Raw genomic sequence first — 17312 nt, forward strand, 5'->3', positions numbered from 1 at the left:
ATCTTTATTCATCAGTGATATTGGTCTGTAATTTTCTTTTTTGTAGTGTCTTTGTCTGGTTTTGCTATCATGGTGATGGTGGCCTCATAGAATGACTTTGGGAGTGTTCCTTCCTCTGCAATTTTTGGAAGAGTTTGAGAAGGATGGGTGTTAGTTCTTCTCTAAATGTGTGATAGAATTCACCTGTGAAACCATCAAGTCCTAGACTTTTGTTTATTGGAACATTTTTAGTCACAGTTTCAATTTCATTACTTGTGATTGGTCTATTCATATTTTCTATTTCTTCCTGGTTCAGTCTTGGAAGGTTATATCTTTTTAAGAATTTGTCCATTTCTTCCAGGTTGTCCATTTGATTGGATAGAGTTACTTTTAGTAGGCTCTTAGGATACTTTGTATTTCTGTGGTGTCTGTTGTAGCTTCTCCTTTTTCTTTTCTAATTTTATTGATTTGAGTCCTCTCCCTCTTTTTTTTGATGAGTCTGGCTAAAGGTTTCTCAATTTTGTTGACCTTCTCAAAGAACCAGCTTTTAGTTTTATTGCTCTTTGCTATTGTTTTCTTTGTTTCTATTTCATTTATTTCTGCTCTGATCTTTATGATTTCTTTCCTTCTACTAACTTTGGGTTTTGTTTTTTCTTCTTTCTCTAGTTCCTTTAGGTGTAAGGTTAGATTGTTTATTTGAGATTTTTCTTGTTTCTTGAGGTAGGATTGTATTGCTATAAACTTCCCTCTTAGAACTGCTTTTGCTGCATCCCACAGGTTTTGGATCATTGTGTTTTCATTGTCATTTGTTTCTAGGCTTTTTTGTGTGTGTGTGTGGTACGTGGGCCTCTCACTGTTGTGGCCTCTCCTGTTGCAGAGCACAGGCTCCAGACGCGCGGGCTCAGCAGCCATGGCTCACGGGCCCAGCCTCTCTGCGGCATGTGGGATCCTTCCGGACTGGGGCACGAACCCGTGTCCCCTGCCTCGGGAGGCGGACTCTCAACCACTGCGCCACCATGGAAGCCCTAAAGCATCAACATTTAAAAAATCTATTCTGTGCTCCTAAATCAAGAATAAAACTTACAAAGGCAGGATTGTTTCCTCTTTGGACTTTATATTCTAGAAAATATTTAAAATACGGTTTTGTTGTTTTAATTCTAACATTTTCTGGTGTGTGTGTGTGTTGGGGGTGGGGGAGAGTTCTGGTATTTGACAAGAAGAGGGAAGCTTTCTTTACAGCAACTCTGTTTTCTGCAGTGTTGGCAGACAAGTGTCCGAGGACAGTGTCAGTTTAAATGTGTACTTGGGGGCAATTCTTGACCTGTCCCTCATCTCCAGTGAGTTGCAGGTGGTGTGCAAGGAAGTTGAGCGTTCCACCTCAACTTTCTGAATAGCCTGTAGATCTATATTTAGTGTTTCTTTTAGTCTATGTAGGTGAAAGAAAAGGTAAACTCAGCTAAAAAGAATTTTGCTTCTAAGGAGGATACATTATGCTGCAGGAATGAGAAGGGCAAGATTGTGCAGGTGATGGGAAGGTGCTTAAGAAGCCTTGGTTCAGTTACCAACTCAAGTTTTTTGATACTTGGGATGTCAGCAAGTGAGAATATTTTTTTTCTAATTAAGACTTTATTATTTTTAGATCAGTTTCAGGTTCACAGCAAAATTGAGAGGAAGGTACAGAGATCTCCCATGTACCCTCTACCCTTACACATGCATAACATCCCCATTATCAGCATCCCTCACCAGAGCAATACATTTGTTAACAATTGATGAACCTATGTGGACACACTGTAATCACCCAAAGTCCACAGTTTATATTACAGTTCACTCTTGGTGCTGTACATTCTGTGGGTTTGGACAAATGTGTGATGACACATACCCATCACTATGGTATCATACAGAGTATTTTCACTGCCGTAAAAGTACTCTGTGCTCTCCCTATTCATCTCTTTCTCCCCTCTCCCAAGCCCTGGCAACCACTGATGTTTTTATTGTCTCCATAGTTTTGCCTTTTCTAGAATGTTACATAGTTAAAATCATACAGTAGGTAGCCATTTCAGATTGTCTTCTTTCATTTAGTAATATGCATTTAAGGTACTTTCATGTCTTTTCATGGCTTGATAACTCATTTTACTTTAGCCCTGAATAATATTCCATAATCTGGCTGTACCACAGTTTATCTCTTCACCAAATGAAGGACGTCTGGGTTGTTTCCAAGTTTTGGCAATTATCAGTAAGAGTGCTATAACATCCCTCTGCAGGTTTCTGTGTGGACATAAGTTTTCAGCTCTTTTGGGTAGATACCAAGGAGCATGACTGCTGGATCCTATGGTAAGAATATGTTTAGCTTTGTAAGACTGCCAAACTGTCTTCCAAAGTGGCCATACTATTTCGTCTTCCCATCAGCAATGAATGGGAGTTCCTGTTGCTCCACATTCTCACCAACATTTGGTGTTGTCAGTGCTCCAGTTTTTGCCATTCTAATAGTTGTATAATGATATATTGTTGTTTTAATTTACATTTTCTGATGACATATGATGTGGAGCCTTTCTTCATATGCTTATTTGCCATCTGTATATCTTTGATGAGGCGTTTATGAAGGTCCTCAGCCCGTTTCTATAAATTGAGGTATAATTGACATATAACATTATATTAGTTTCAGTTAGGCAGCATAATGATTTGATATTTGTATATATTGCAAAATGATCACCACAATAAGTCTAGTTAACATACATCACCACACATTGTTACAGGATCGTTTTTCTCATGATGAGAACTTTTATGATTTACTGTCTCAGCAACTTTCAAATGTGCAGTATAGTGTTGTTAACTATAATTGCCAGGCAGTACATTACATGCCCATGACTTATTTATAGCTGGAAGTTTATGCCTTTTGACTCCCTTAACCCATTTCACCTACCCCCAGCCCCTCTCCTCTGGCAACTGCTAATCTGTTTTCTGTATCTATGGGTTTTGGTTTTTAAAAATTCCACATATAAGTAATATTGTACAGTATTTGTCTTTATCTGTCTGACTTATTTTACTTAGCATAATGCCCTCTAGGTCCATCCATGTTGTCACAAGTGGCAAGATTTCATTCTTTTTTTACAGCTGAATAATATTCCAGTGTATGTATGTACCACAGTTTCTTTCTTCATTCATCCATTGATGGACACTTGGGTTGTTTCCTTATCTTGGCTATTGTAAATAATGCTGCATTGAATATGGGGGAGCATATAATCTCTTTGAGTTAGTGGTTTTTCTTTCCTTTGGATAAATACCCAGAAGTGGAATTGTTGGATCACATGGTAGTTCAGTTTTTAATTTTTTGCAGAAGCTCCATACTGTTTTCCATAGTGGCTGCACCTATGCACATTCCCAGCAACAAGGATTCCCTTTTATCCACTTCCTTTCCAACACTTGTTATCTCTTGTTTTTTTTTATCTGATAATAGCCATTTTGTCAGGTGTGAGGTGATATCTTATTGTGGTGTTGATTTGTAGTTCCCTGGTGATTAGTGATGTTGAGCATGTGTTCATGTACCTGTTTGGCCCATTTTTAACCAGATTGTCTGTCTTCTTGCTGTTGAGCTTTTAGAGTTCTTTGTACATTTTGGATAACAGTCCTTTATCAGATGTGTCTTTTGCAAATGTTTTCTCCCAGACTCTGGCTTGTCTTCTTATTCTCTTGACATTGGCTTTCACAGAGGAGAAGGTTTTTTTTTTTTTTTTTTTTTTTCGCAGTACAAGGGCCTCTCACTGTTGTGGCCTCTCCCATTGCGGAGCACAGGCTCCGGATGCACAGGCTCAGCAGCCATGGCTCACGGGCCCAGCTGCTCCACAGCATGTCGGATCTTCCCGGACTGGGGCACGAACCTGTGTCTCCTGCATCGGCAGGCGGACTCTCAACCACTGCACCACCAGGGAAGCCCAGGAGAAGGTTTTAATTTTAGTGAAGTTCAACTTATCAATTATTTCTTTCATGGATCATGCCTTTGGTGTTGTATCTAAAAAGTCACTGCCATCCCCAAGGTCATCTAGCTTTTTCTCTTGTGTTTTCTTCTAGAGGTTTTATAATTTTGCTTTTTACATTTAGATCTGTGATCCATTGTGAGTTAATTTTTGTGAAGAGTTTCAGGTCTGTGTCTAGATTTATTTTTTTGCATGTGGATGTCCAGTTGTTCCAGCACCATTTGTTGAAGAGATTGTCTTTGCTCCATTGTATTGCTACTGCTCATTTTTCAGAGATCACATTGATTACACTTGTCTGGGTCTATTTCTGGGCTCTCTGTTCTCTTTCACTGATGTTTTTGTCTATTCTTTTGCCAATACCACACTGTCTTGATTACTGTAGCTTTATAGTTAGTCTTGAAGTTGGATAGTGTCAGTCCTCTGCCTTTGTTGTTCTCCTGCAATATTGTGTTGGTTATAATGTTTATTTTTGCCTTTCCATGTAAGCTTCAGAATCAGTTTGTTGATATTCACAAAATAATTTCCTGGGATTTTGATTGGGACAAATGAGAACTTTTAATGTGTTTGCACTCTTTCTCTCAGATCTTACATGGCATTGTTATGAAGATTTTTTTGGTTCTCTTTTAAAAACTATTAATATGATTTATTCTTGTCAGGACAAATAAGCACCTAGATATTGGCATTGGGTGGAGGGTGGTAATGGTTTCTGGAGCCCTTCATGTGATATCAGTTAAGCAATTATTGGGTCAGCTCACACATAAAAAGAGCTGACCCACACTAATGTTGACCTTAAATTATCGCAGTAGGTAGCACATATTCTTGCTACCACAAAGGAGGTCACTTATTTTCTCTTTTATAATCACAGATATAAATTTTATCTATGTGCTGGCTTGGTATCAGCGATCTCAGGTAATATAAATAAAAGCTGAATCTTGGGTACATACCTTGGATTAATGATCCTAATTAATGATCTTACAGAGAGTGGAATTGCTTCCTTCAAATTTGTTGAAAAGTTTCTTAAGTCTGTTCTTTTAGGTACACTACTATGTTTGGTGGACTTGATAGCATTTCTCATTCCCTTTCTTTTATATTTTTAGTATTCTCCTAAGAAATTGACTAAAAATATTCTGGGGGGGATTTCTAAAAAAACAGTGTCAAAGAGAAAGATTAATCTGTCATTTTAAATAGGTATAGATAGTAAGTAACCTTGGTAGACCAAGAAAGAATATTTTTGTCGAGAGGGTGCTGCATACATTGGGAATATTTTTTTAACATAAAAAATGCAGACATTTTATTTTATTTTTTTTAACTTTTTATTTTGTACTGGGGTATAGCCGATTATCAATGTTGTGATAGTCTCAAGCGCACAGCAAAGCGACTCAGCCATACATATACATGTATCCATTCTCCCCCAAACTCCCCTCCCATCCAGGCTGCCACATAACATTGAGCAGAGTTCCCTGTGCTGTACAGTAGGTCCTTGCTGGTTATCCATCTTAAATATAGCAGTGTGTACTTGTCAATCCCAAACTCCCTAACTATCCCTTCCCCCAGCCCTTCCTCCCTGGTAACCCCAAGTTCCTTCTCTAAGTCTTTGAGTCTATTTCTGTTTTGTAAATGAGTTCATTTGTATCATTTCTTTTTAGATTCCGCCCACTGGGAATATTTTTTGTGTGTACTTTTGTTGGAATATCGAATGATAAATCATGTACTTTGCGGTGACACATTGAACTGCCATTGTTAACTAGGCTTCAGGTAAAATGAATGCAATCATTTATCTTAGAGGTCACTGTGGGAGACAGATACCTTTATTCAAGTAGTGGTCAAAAGAAAAATACTTTAATCTTAAAATGCCTCTTTCAAGTAAGGTGAATTAAGTCTACTGAAAGTGGGAACACAAAAAATCTCACTGGAACGAAGATATGCATTTCTTGAATTGCTGCATTCTCGCAGGCCTCTGTGACGAGCCTTGCAATAGGCTTTTCCCTGGGCCAACATTGATAGTCTGAGGATGCCTTTGTGGAAATCATAGGTGGGGCAAGAATCCAGGACAGATCTGGAAGATTCATTTATAAATTTATTTTTTGTTGATTGGTTAATTAGTTTGTTATTGTAGATAGTTAATATTTGACCCATAGTCTGGATAGAGTTAAAGATGGTAATAATCTTGTTTTGAGCTTGGTTGTCTTGGTTAATAGTAAAAGCATAAACAGAAATATGAAAGTCAGAAGGGAAAATTAACTTTTTGTGGGAAGATTTTTTGTGTTTTAAATTTCTTAATGTTTGAAGTAATGGGACACTTTATTGTGTACTGAGAGAAATCACTGAAGCACACACTTTTTGACCTGAGATGCTTCTTGGAGACTGAGTAATGATTAGACTCAAATCCAACCGTGTTATCTTACTGGTGATGTATCAGTAATGTGACGAGTGATGTTATCTTAAAGCTGACTGGGGTCAGGAAGAGTTGCAAGAATGCAATCTCTGGCCTAGATGCAGAGCACGAATAGGGTGGAAGATGTAGAGAGTCGTTTACAGTGTATTGAAGGGTACTTAAGAAGTATTTCTTCATGTGAAGTTTGAGTTTCCCTCTTAAATTTGAAGAGCCACTATAAAATAGTTCCAGGTAACACATCTGGAGGTACATCTATACAGTATAAACACTGTGTTGTAAGATTAATAGAATTCTTTAAATATGAGGCAATGTACTCATTCATTCTTACTAATAAAAATAGTCTTAACTTGCTCCCAAGTATGGTATTAGTAATGAATTTCTTTATCTTTCTTTTAACAATATCTTGACATATTTAGTTTAGTAAATTCTATATAGAGATCACTGAGTTGAAGCTTACCTATCCAGGACTTTTGATCATGGGTCTGGAGTACCATATTGTCACTTTTGAGGGAAGAGCAGTTGCTAAGGCCTTCCACTGTAGCGTGTCCAGATGGGCCTTTAACCCATCCCTCTTCTGCTTGGATGTTGCTAGGAATGATGGTTATAAGCATAATTGGCCTCGGACATGTGTTAAGGAGAAGTGGTGGGGCTCAGAAGGAAGGTTAGGAGCCAGTTCTCACCCTTGGCATATATGCTTTTGTATTCCAATCCCTGTTACATGTGACGTTAGAAAATAATGTCTATCTTCCTGTTCACACCCTTTGTGTCTGCCTGTCCCAGACCTGAGGTCATAAGTGTGGCATGGGGCTTTTGGCTTCTGGAGGTCATGGGTGATATTCCAAAACTGAGCTGAAGTTTAATGTGTGAGCGTTCTAATTACTTCTTTTTTTTCCAGCTTTATTGAGATATAATTGACATATAACATTATATAAATTTAAGGTGTACAGTGGTGATGATTTGATACATTTATATATTGTGAAATGTTTGCTACAATAAGATTAGTTAACATAGCCTTCACTTCACATAATTATAATTTTGTTGTTATGCTGAGAACATTAAAGCTCCACTCTCATAGCAACTTTCAAGTATAGGATCCAGTATTGTTAACTGTAGTCACCATGCTGTACATCAGAGCCCCAGAACTTATTCATCTTATATCTGAAAGTGTGTTCCCTTTGACCAACATATTTTCCGGGCCTATCCCCCTCAGTTCCTGGCAACGTCCATTCTCCTGTTTCTATAAGTTCAGTGTTTTTAGATTCCATATGTAAGTGAGATCATACAGTATTTGTCTTTTTCTGACTTATTTCGCTTAGCATAATGCCCTCAAGGTTTATCCATGTCACAAATGGCAGGATTTCTTTCTTTTTAATGGCTGAATAATATTTCGTTGTATATATATACACCACATTTTCTTTATCCATTCAACCATTGATGGACACTTAGGTTGTTTCCATGTCTTGGCTATTGTGAAATATGTTGTAGTGAACATGGGAGCACAGATATCTCTTTGAGATAGTGATTTCATCTTCTTCAGATATATGCCCGGAAGTGGGATTGCTGGATCGCATGGTAATTGTATTTTTAATTTTTTTGAGGAATCGTCATACTGTTTTCCATAGTGACTGCACCAATTTACATTCCTACCAATAGTGCACAAGGGTTCCCTTTTCTCTACATCCTCACCAGCATTTGTTATTTCTTGTTTTTTTTCATAATAGCCATTCTAACATGTGTGAAGTGATACCTGATTGTGGTTTTGATTTGCATTCCCTGATGATGAGTGATTTGAACACCTTTCCATGTACTTGTTGGCCATTTGCATGTCTTCTTTGGAAAAATGTTTATTCAAGTTCTCTGCCCATTTTTAAATAAGATTTTTTGTGTTTTTGCTATTGAGTTGTATGAGTTCCTTATATATTTTGAATATGAACCCTTTATCAGATATGTGATTTGCAAATATTTTTTCCTATTCTGTAGGTTGCCTTTTCATTTCGTTGATTGCTTCTTTTGCTGTGCAGAAGCTTTTTAGTTTTATGTAATCCCACTTGTTGATTTTTACTTCTGTTGCTTGTTGTTTTGGTGTCATATCCAAAAAAGGCATTGCCAAGACCAAAGTCAAGGAGCTTTTCTCCTCTCCTATGTTTTCTTCTAGGAATGTTATAGTTTCAGTCCTTAATTCATTTCAAGATAATGTTTGTGAGTGGTGTAAGATAAGGGTCAAATTTCATCCTTTTGAATGTGGATATCCAGTTTTCCCAGCACTACTTATTGAAAAGACTGTCCTTTCCCCATTACATATTCTTTGCTCCACTGCCAAATATTAGTTGACCATACATGTGTGAGTTTATTTCTGTGCTCTTGATTCTGCTCCATGGCCTATTATATGTCTTTCTTTATACCAGTACCATATTGTTTTGAAATCAGGAAGTGTGATGCTTCCAGCTTTGTTCTTTCTCATCATTGCTTTGGCTTTTGGGGGTCTTTTGTGGTTCCATATGAATTTTAGGATATTTTTTTCTATTTCTGTGAATAAATGCCATTGTAATTTTGATAGGGATTGCATTGAATCTATAGATGGCTTTCAATAGTATGGACATTTTAATGATATTAACTCTTCCAATCCATGAACATAGGGTATTTTTCCATTTATTTGTGTCTTCTTCAATTTCTTTCATCAGAATCTTATAGTTTTCAGTATATAGATATTTCACTTCCTTGGTTAAATTTATTCCTAAGTATTTTATTGTTTCTTCTACTATTTTAAATGGAATTATTTTTAAAATTTCTTTTTCAGATGGTTCATTGTTACTGTATAGAAATGCAACTGATTTTTGTATGTTGGTTTTGTATCTTGAAACTTTACTGAATTCATTTATTAGGTGTAACAGTTTTTTTTGGTGGAGTCTTTAGGATTTTCTATACACAAGATCATGTTATCAGCAAACAGAGACAATCATACTTCTTCCTTTCTGATTTGGATGCCTTTTTTTTCTTATTCTTCCTGATTGCTCTTGCTGGGGCTTCCATTACTATGTGGAATAAGAGTGGTGAGGGTGGGCACCCTTGCCTTGTTTCTGATTTTAGAGGGAAAGCTTTCAACCTTTCACCTTTGACTGTTAGTTGTGGGTGTGTCATATATGGCCTTTATTATGTTGAGATATGTTCCTTCTGTACCCAATTTGTTGAGAGTTTTTATTACGAAGGGATGTTGAATTGTGTCAAATGTCTTTTCTACATATATTGAAATGATCATATGATTTTTATCCTTTATTTTGTTAATATGGTGTATCACATTGATTTATTTGTATATGTTGAACCATTTTTATATCCCAGGGATAAATATCCCTTGATTGTGGTGTATGATCCTTTTAATGTGCTGTTGAATTTGGTTTGCTAGTACTCTGTTGAGGTTTTTGCATCTAAATTTATGAGGGCATTGGCCTGGGGTTTTTTTTTTTTTTTTTTTTTTTTATAGTATCCTTATGTGGCTTTGATATCAGGGTAATGCTGACCTCATAAAATGAGTGTGGGAGTGTTATGTCCTCTTTGGGTTTTTGTTGTTATTTTGATGTTTTTTTGTTTTGTTTTGTTTTGTTTGGCAGAGTTTGAGAAGAATTGGTATTAATTCTTCTTTATTTTTTATTATTATTATTTTTTGCCATTTTACGGTTTTATTAACACAAACAAAATGTGCACACGAGCTGTCTATTCATTTTCTTCACTGCGCAGCCTGGCGTTGGACTTGGTGACTCTGAAGGCCAGCTGGGCTGCTCTCTCCACAATGGCTGTGCGGTTCTTGGAGGAGATGTGCGCAATCTCAGTACAGTAAGATTTATTGCACATCAGCAGTTGGTAAAATTCACCCATAAAGCCATACTGTCCTGAGCTTTTATTTGTTGGAGGTTTTTGATTACTGATTTAATCTTAAATTTGTTATTGGTCTGTTCAGATTGTCTGTTTCTTCATGATTCAGACATGAAGGTTGTACGTTTCTAGGAATTTATCCATTTCTTCTGGGTTGTCTGATTAGTGGCCTATAATTGTTCACAGTAGTCTCTTATGATATTTATTTCCGTGGTATCAGTTGTAATGTCTCCTCTTTCTTTATAATTTTGTTTGAGTTCTCTCTTTATCTTGGTAAGTCTAGCTAAATGTCTGTTGTTTTTGTTTTATCTTTTCAAAAACACAACCCATATTTTCATTGATCTTTCTACTGTTTTTCTATTTCATTTATTTCTGCTCTGATTTTTACGTCCTTCCTTCTGCTAACTTTGGGCTTAGTTCTTATATTTTAGTTTCTTGAGATGTCAAGTTAAGTTTTTTATTTTTAAGAGTTATTTATTATTTATTTATTTTTGGCTGTGTTGGGTCTTAGTTGTGGCATGCGGGATCTTCATTGAGGCATGCAGGATCTTTCTTTGTGGCACGTGAGCTCTTCGCTGTGGCCCGCGGCCTTCTCTTTAGTTGTGGTGTGCAGGTTTTCTCTTCTCTAGTTGTGGCGCACAGGCTCCAGGGTGCCTGGGCTCTGTAGTTGTGGCGTGTGGGTTCCAGAATGCTTGGGCTCTGTAGTTTGCAGCACACAGGCTCTCTAGTTGAGGCACGCAAGCTCAACAGTGTGGCGTGTGGGCTAGTTGCCCCGTGGCATGTGGGATCTTAGTTCCCTGACCAGGGATCTAACCCACGTCCCCTGCATTGAAAGGCAGATTCTTTACCATTGGACCACCAGGGAAGTCCCAAGTTTGGGTTGTTTACTTGAGATCATCCTTTTTTCTTAGTGCAGGCATTTATTGCTATAAACTTCCCTTTTAACACTACTTTTGCTGGATCATAAGCTTTGGTATGTTGTGTTCCCATTTTTGTTTGTTTCAAATATATGTTTTTAATTTCCCTTTTGATTTCATCTTTGACTCATTGGTTGTTCATGAGTGTTTGTTTAATTTCTATATGTTTGTGAATTTTCCAGTTTTCCTCTTGTTATTGATGTCTGGTTTCATACCATTGTGGTCAGAAAAAGATACTTGGTATGATTTCAATTTTTAAAAATTTCCTAAGACTTGTTTTGTGACCTAATATATAATCTATCCTGGAAAGTGTTCCATATGTGCTTGAGAAGAATGTGTATTCTGGTGCTATTGGATGGAATGTTCTTTATATGTCTCTTAGGTCCATTTGGCCTCAAGTATAGTTCAAATCCAGTGTTTTCTTATTGATCTTCTGTCTGGATGATCTATCCATTGTTGAAAGTAGAGTATTAAAATCCCCTATTATTGTAATGCTGTCTATCACTCCCTTGAGATCTGTTAGCATTTACTTAATATATTTAGGTGCTCAGATGTCTTTGCTTCCAGTCATCTGCCTTCCTGGATCCATAGCTCAGTGGAAGGAGATGAAAGACTGACTGGGCATGAGAGATGAGCCCCCTAGTTTTTTTTCCTCAGTTAAGGGAGACAAGAAAGAGAATGAGTGGGAAATGTGCAGCATTTGAATAGATGACAACCACCCCTTTTACAGAAAAATGAAAGGACAATTTAACCTTGATCATCACTAACAGGGAAGCAAAATGGCAATAAAATACTAACATCTAGTAATTTACTGTCATAATCCTAACTCTTCCTTGAAGAGTTTCCTATTTCTTAAATTGCAGTGATAGCTCTGAAATTAAAAAGAATATTAGTTTTACAAGCTTATTTTAACCATTTCCTAAGCAGTAGTAATTGCTTTTGTCTTCATGGGAGGGCTGAGACTTTACCAACCATCCAGGCCACGGGTTATAAAATTACTGATCCTATGTGGCTAGTTGATTAGGAAATCTCAATTACCTGACGTTTGGTAGTGGCGAAGTGGAAGCAAATACATCTTGTTGGTGATTTCACATGTCTGAGGCTCCAGGTGGTGGGTATGTGGACTTTAGTAGTAGTAATCACTTTTGGATGAGAGAAAAACAAAAATCCCATGTAGAAATGGGGAACTTCCAGCATCGCTAGGTAGACTGTTTTTTGATTGGGGCTAATGAACTGCTTTTCAGCCTGAAGTCTTCAGGAACAGGCAGTCTCCTGCTTCTGCAAATACCAAATGAAAAGCCAAACCAGTATTCTTGGATTGATAGATCCAGTTTACCAGACTGAAGGACACTTGCTCTTTGTAACTAACTGAACTAGCTGGCCCCTGCATGCTGAGTTTCTATGGCAATATGATCTCAGTGACCTATCTTCTTTATTGTGGAATGTAGGTGATAAGAATGGAGGTGAGCCCGATGATGCTGAACTGGTAAGGCTCAGTAAGAGGCTGGTGGAGAATGCGGTGCTCAAGGCCGTCCAGCAGTATCTGGAAGAAACACAGAACAGAAACAAGCCAGGGGATGGGAGCTCTGTGAAAACTGAAGAGGCTGATAGGAATGGCACTGACAGTGACAACAACAGGAAATGAGACCCGAAGGCAGGCAGGCCCCCGCCGCTCCGTGAGAAGCATCCCTGCTCCCCTCTGCCGAGTCAATGGACTGATTTGCATTGTGCTATTTAAGTGTTTCTTGTCCAATCTGTGGAGATGGCCTGATACTTTCATGATCCGTGTGTTTGCATTCCTGAAACACAACAGAAGAGAAATGGAGTGCTGGGACTATCAGAGGAAATTAATTTATGAAGGAAGAATGGCCCAGGTTTTACTTGCCCTCAGCCGAGGCTGTGGGAGAGAGTATTTTGCGTGATGCCTCGTGGACTCAAAGGCCATGGAAGGGGCCTTGCCATAAATGGAATACTGCCATTTATATTGCTTGGCAGGGCATTTGACTACTTTATCTGAGGCCAAAACACACACAGAGCTGACAAGTGCTACGATTAAAATGATCACTGTTGAAATTATTATCCATATAGCTAGTCCATAATGTTTCATGTTTGTCCTATGTGTGCTGTCGCTATGCAGTGATCTTTATTTACAGTAAGTTTGTTTCATGTAAATGATATATTTTTGGTGAAATGCAACCTTTTCTATAAAATGTGGGCAGCATTTTAAAGGTTTCTTTTTAACCCTCTTTTGATAAGTCTGTGTGCCATATTTAATGTTTTTCATTGGCATTTGTATGTAAAATATATCATATAATTTTTTTTCCATAGGCCAGAAACCTATTGGAATCCGGGACTTAATTAATGAAGCTTTGCGTCGAGAGAGGATGGGTCTGCAGTCCAAAGTGAAACAGATAAAGGAACTTTTATTAAAGCCTGAGACTCAGGCCAAAATTAGGAGGGAGCTTTTTGAAGGAAGATTCATTAACAACAGTAATGAAGGAAATGATGTTGATTTCAGCGCAATTTTGACGTAAGCTCTACATTGCTATCGTGGTACCAGAGTTTATGAAATCTTTTCAGCTCAGTAAATAGCTCTTTGGTAAATACCACAGAAGTGTTCTGATAGAGTCTGCACAACAGCAAACCAACATTGGTAAGGAGTTAACAATTTCTTACCAAAGAAAACTGATTCTGCACTGTTATTTTTAAGCTAAACGTTTTAAAATGTTTATCTCTATAATATCGAGATTCATTTTGTAGAAAGGACTTCTTAATTAGCCATTGTGAGATGTTCGTTGAGTCCTCACAAATAAAATATACAGACCGTGGAAAATCATCTACAGACAAAAAAAAAATACAGTATTTTAAGGGTAACTTGTCTCCTGTTGACATGATTTTTGTTGTTAAATCAAAAGAAGCATTGTTCACATGTATCTATGCCTAGTGTTACTTTTATTATTTTATATTTTTTATTTTTTTGCGGTACGCGGGCCTCTCACTGCTGTGGCCTCTCCCGTTGCGGAGCACAGGCCCCGGATGCGCAGGCTCAGCGGCCATGGCTCACGGGCCCAGCCGCTCCGCGGCACGTGGGATCCCCCCAGACCGGGACACGAACCCGTGTCCCCCGCATCGGCAGGCGGACTCCCAACCACTGCGCCACCAGGGAAGCCCCTAGTGTTACTTTTAATGAGACTTTGAATGTTTATTGATCACTAGTACTTGAATGAACATTTATAAATGTAATTATTGCAGTCACTGGTTAAGAATGTTTTATAATATCCATATGTGTTATTTTTCAGTGATCAAAATGTAATTTGGTTTTTCATTTCTTAATGAATGTTTGGGATTTTTATTTTCTACTTTTCTGAAGATAAGCCCCCGGTCTTACTGTATCCCTCATAATCTGAATTTGTTTGCACTGGTTCATTTTTAAAGAAAATTCCGCAAAAGTTTCCCTCCCATACGATAATCACAGCTTTTTCTATAATCAGTGTAAAATTGCTGCTACTAAGAGATCATGATGGAGGGGGAAATTATTAGAGATCAAATATGTAATCATTTCAAAGATAAAATCCAGTTTACTCATGGATTTTAGCTATTTTTTCACTGGGTAAATTATACTACATTTATTTATAAGTGAGTTTATGCATTTTCATGCCCGTTAATAAATGTATTGTTTTCCCTTGTTGCCTTTCTTCATTTTTTCTCCCTCTTAGAAGCTGTTGGATCTTTGTTAATATAGTGAAATCAGAAACAGGCACTCTGAGAGTTTAGTGTTTCTTATCTTTTATGTTTTTGTCCCTCATGCTAAGATAGCACAGCTGTCAGAGCACCTTTAACCTGAGATTTTTAAAGCTCTTCAAATCAGTCAGTTTCACAGAGAATTAACAACAGAACATTGAAGGCAAAGAAAATCTCAATAGCATCTCATAAACTGCTAACAGTGGGTCACTGAAGTGATATCAGTAGCAGAGATGAAGAGAGAGGGTCCATCCAGGTGCAAAGACCCAGGAGCTGCTTACCAGGAGTCCCTCCTGGGGGCGGAGGGCTTTACTGTTTGTAGATGGCTTCCTTAAGTCAACCCTTGAAGTGGGAAGCAAAGATATTTGGGGGCTTGCCTTGTCTTTTAAGTGAGGAAACAGTCATAAGGAGATCAAATGCCATATCCAAGGCCATTCTGCTGCTAGGGCACAGGACCTGAACTACAACCCAGGGCTCCTTCCAGAACCTAAGTTAACAATATTTCAGGAAAAATAGCACTTCTTAACATACATCTATAAACCTCTTTATCCTCAAGGAGCTACTCCAACCCTTCCCAACAATTTGAAAGGCTTAATAAAAAAAGTATCCTTTTTGCAATCTGAGGTTACATGCCATACTGTTCTTTTACTTAAGAATCATACCTCCCATTTGTTGAGTACCTGGCTGTGAGCGAGGTGATTTTGGCACGTTATTACATTTCTTCCCTTCAGTGACCCTGTTAGGAAGTTACTGGTTCTGTTTTACAGATTAGGAAACTAGGAAACTGGGGCTCTAAATGGTTAAATGGCTATTTATAAAGCTAATAAAAGGGCTAAATTTAAACTTGGGGCTATTCTAGTTCAAAGCCACGCTCTTTCCACAATGCGGCAGTTCCTCTCTCTACCGAGTACAAATCATTTCACAAGTTAAGGATGTGGAACAAAGGGAAAGTCACTTTCTTTTGACCAAACCAGCTCCCTTGCAGCCCTGAAGTTCTATCAGCATAGGAGAGTGGTCAGCTGATAAGATGGAACTGGAAAAAAAAAACACCCAGATATTTAATTTAGGAATTAAAGATTCCAGTTTTGATCAGTGAAATCTTCATTTAAGCAGGTTTACAAAGACAATGGGAAGTGTACAGTAAGATAAATCTTCCTCTTGTTTCCATTTAAAAAAATCGAATTAAGACATTAATTTGCAAAACTCAAAGTTTGGGATCGGAAATATATGAAATGACTTTTTCCCCATTAGTCAAAGTCATAGAAGAATTGCTCGTTGGGTCACATAGACAGAGTATGTTGTCCTAAATTGGTATAGTATGTTATGTAGGCTAGTCTCTGACAGGGAGCCTGCGTGGTTGGTGAAAGAGCATTGGTTTGGTCCAGAAGGCGGACCTGGGCCCACCACTGACAATGATTCTAAACAAACCAATTCACTTTTTTGTATTGAAACAGTGTGGTGCCAGGTGATTTGGCCAGGTGATTTCCAAGGACCCTAGACTCTTTTGGGTTTTTTTTGCTGTACGCGGGCCTCTCACTGTTGTGACCTCTCCCGTTGCGGAGCGCAGGCTCCGGATGCGCAGGCTCAGCGACCATGGCTCACGGGCCCAGTCTCTCCACGGCATGTGGGATCTTCCCGGACCGGGGCACGAACCCGTGTCCCCTGCATCGGCAGGCGGACTCTCAACCACTACACCACCAGGGAAGCCCGACCCTAGACTCTTTGTGACTGTACTTTGATGCTAGTCCTGCTGATACCATGTCTGGGACAGCTACCCATGTTTGGGGCCTTCTTGACTGGGCTGCTCTAGTGCATCTGTTGTCTGTCTACAAGAGACTTAGAATTCTAGAAGACTGTCGACATCACATAGGGAAACCTAGTGGCACATATTTACATTTATAACCAGATTCCAACATTTTCAGTTACTGGTAAAATAGTAGATCCTATATGAATAGTTTAAGGGATGTCAAAAAAGTAATATTTTCAACAGCAGGGCAAGATTCTGCCAGCTTTGAACTTGGTCCCATTTATAGCATCCTAGATCGTTATTGTATTAACCTACTTTTCAGTCTAAACTAAGCCTTTGAGATATACTAGATTTATATCTAGAGCATACTTAAGATTCAAACTATTCACTCCAAAATCCCAAATGTGCTTCTACCTGGTCATCCCAGCAGCCAGATGTTCCCGTAGGGAGGTAATTACAGTAGTTTTGACTTCACACTCTAGATGTCATTTCAAACATAAGACTAATAAGGTATGTTGGCACCTCTATACTTGATCATCAATTCATAAACTAGCTATCAGATTATGTAACAAATTAAGAATTTATTTCATTATATAATCAAAGAAAACAAACCTATAGTATCTCCAAACCTAAATTGATGAATGGATAATCTATCATCATCCATTATTTTCATCACTTTCAAGTAACAGTTTTAT

At 38.1% G+C, this 17312-nt stretch overlaps 1 protein-coding gene across 6 annotated transcripts in view; it reads left to right on the top strand.

The window, feature by feature from the left end:
* Positions 1-14928, top strand: part of AKAP7 (A-kinase anchoring protein 7) — a 129982-nt gene extending 115054 nt beyond the window's left edge. For 4 of the 6 annotated variants that reach the window (XM_081250632.1, XM_081250628.1, XM_081250629.1 and 1 more), the window contains one exon: positions 12578-13590. In XM_081250632.1, coding sequence (XP_081106758.1) covers positions 12578-12774 — 197 coding nt within the window. In that variant the 3' untranslated portion in view covers positions 12775-13590. Of the gene's footprint in view, positions 1-12577 lie in introns of all 6 variants that reach the window. The other 2 variants (XM_081250630.1, XM_081250631.1) reach the window with 1 other exon arrangement.
* Positions 14929-17312: the final 2384 nt, after the last annotated feature.

This window comes from Mesoplodon bidens (genome assembly GCF_964165515.1).
Source record: "Mesoplodon bidens genome assembly, chromosome: 12".
Taxonomy (NCBI): Eukaryota; Metazoa; Chordata; class Mammalia; order Artiodactyla; family Ziphiidae; genus Mesoplodon; species Mesoplodon bidens.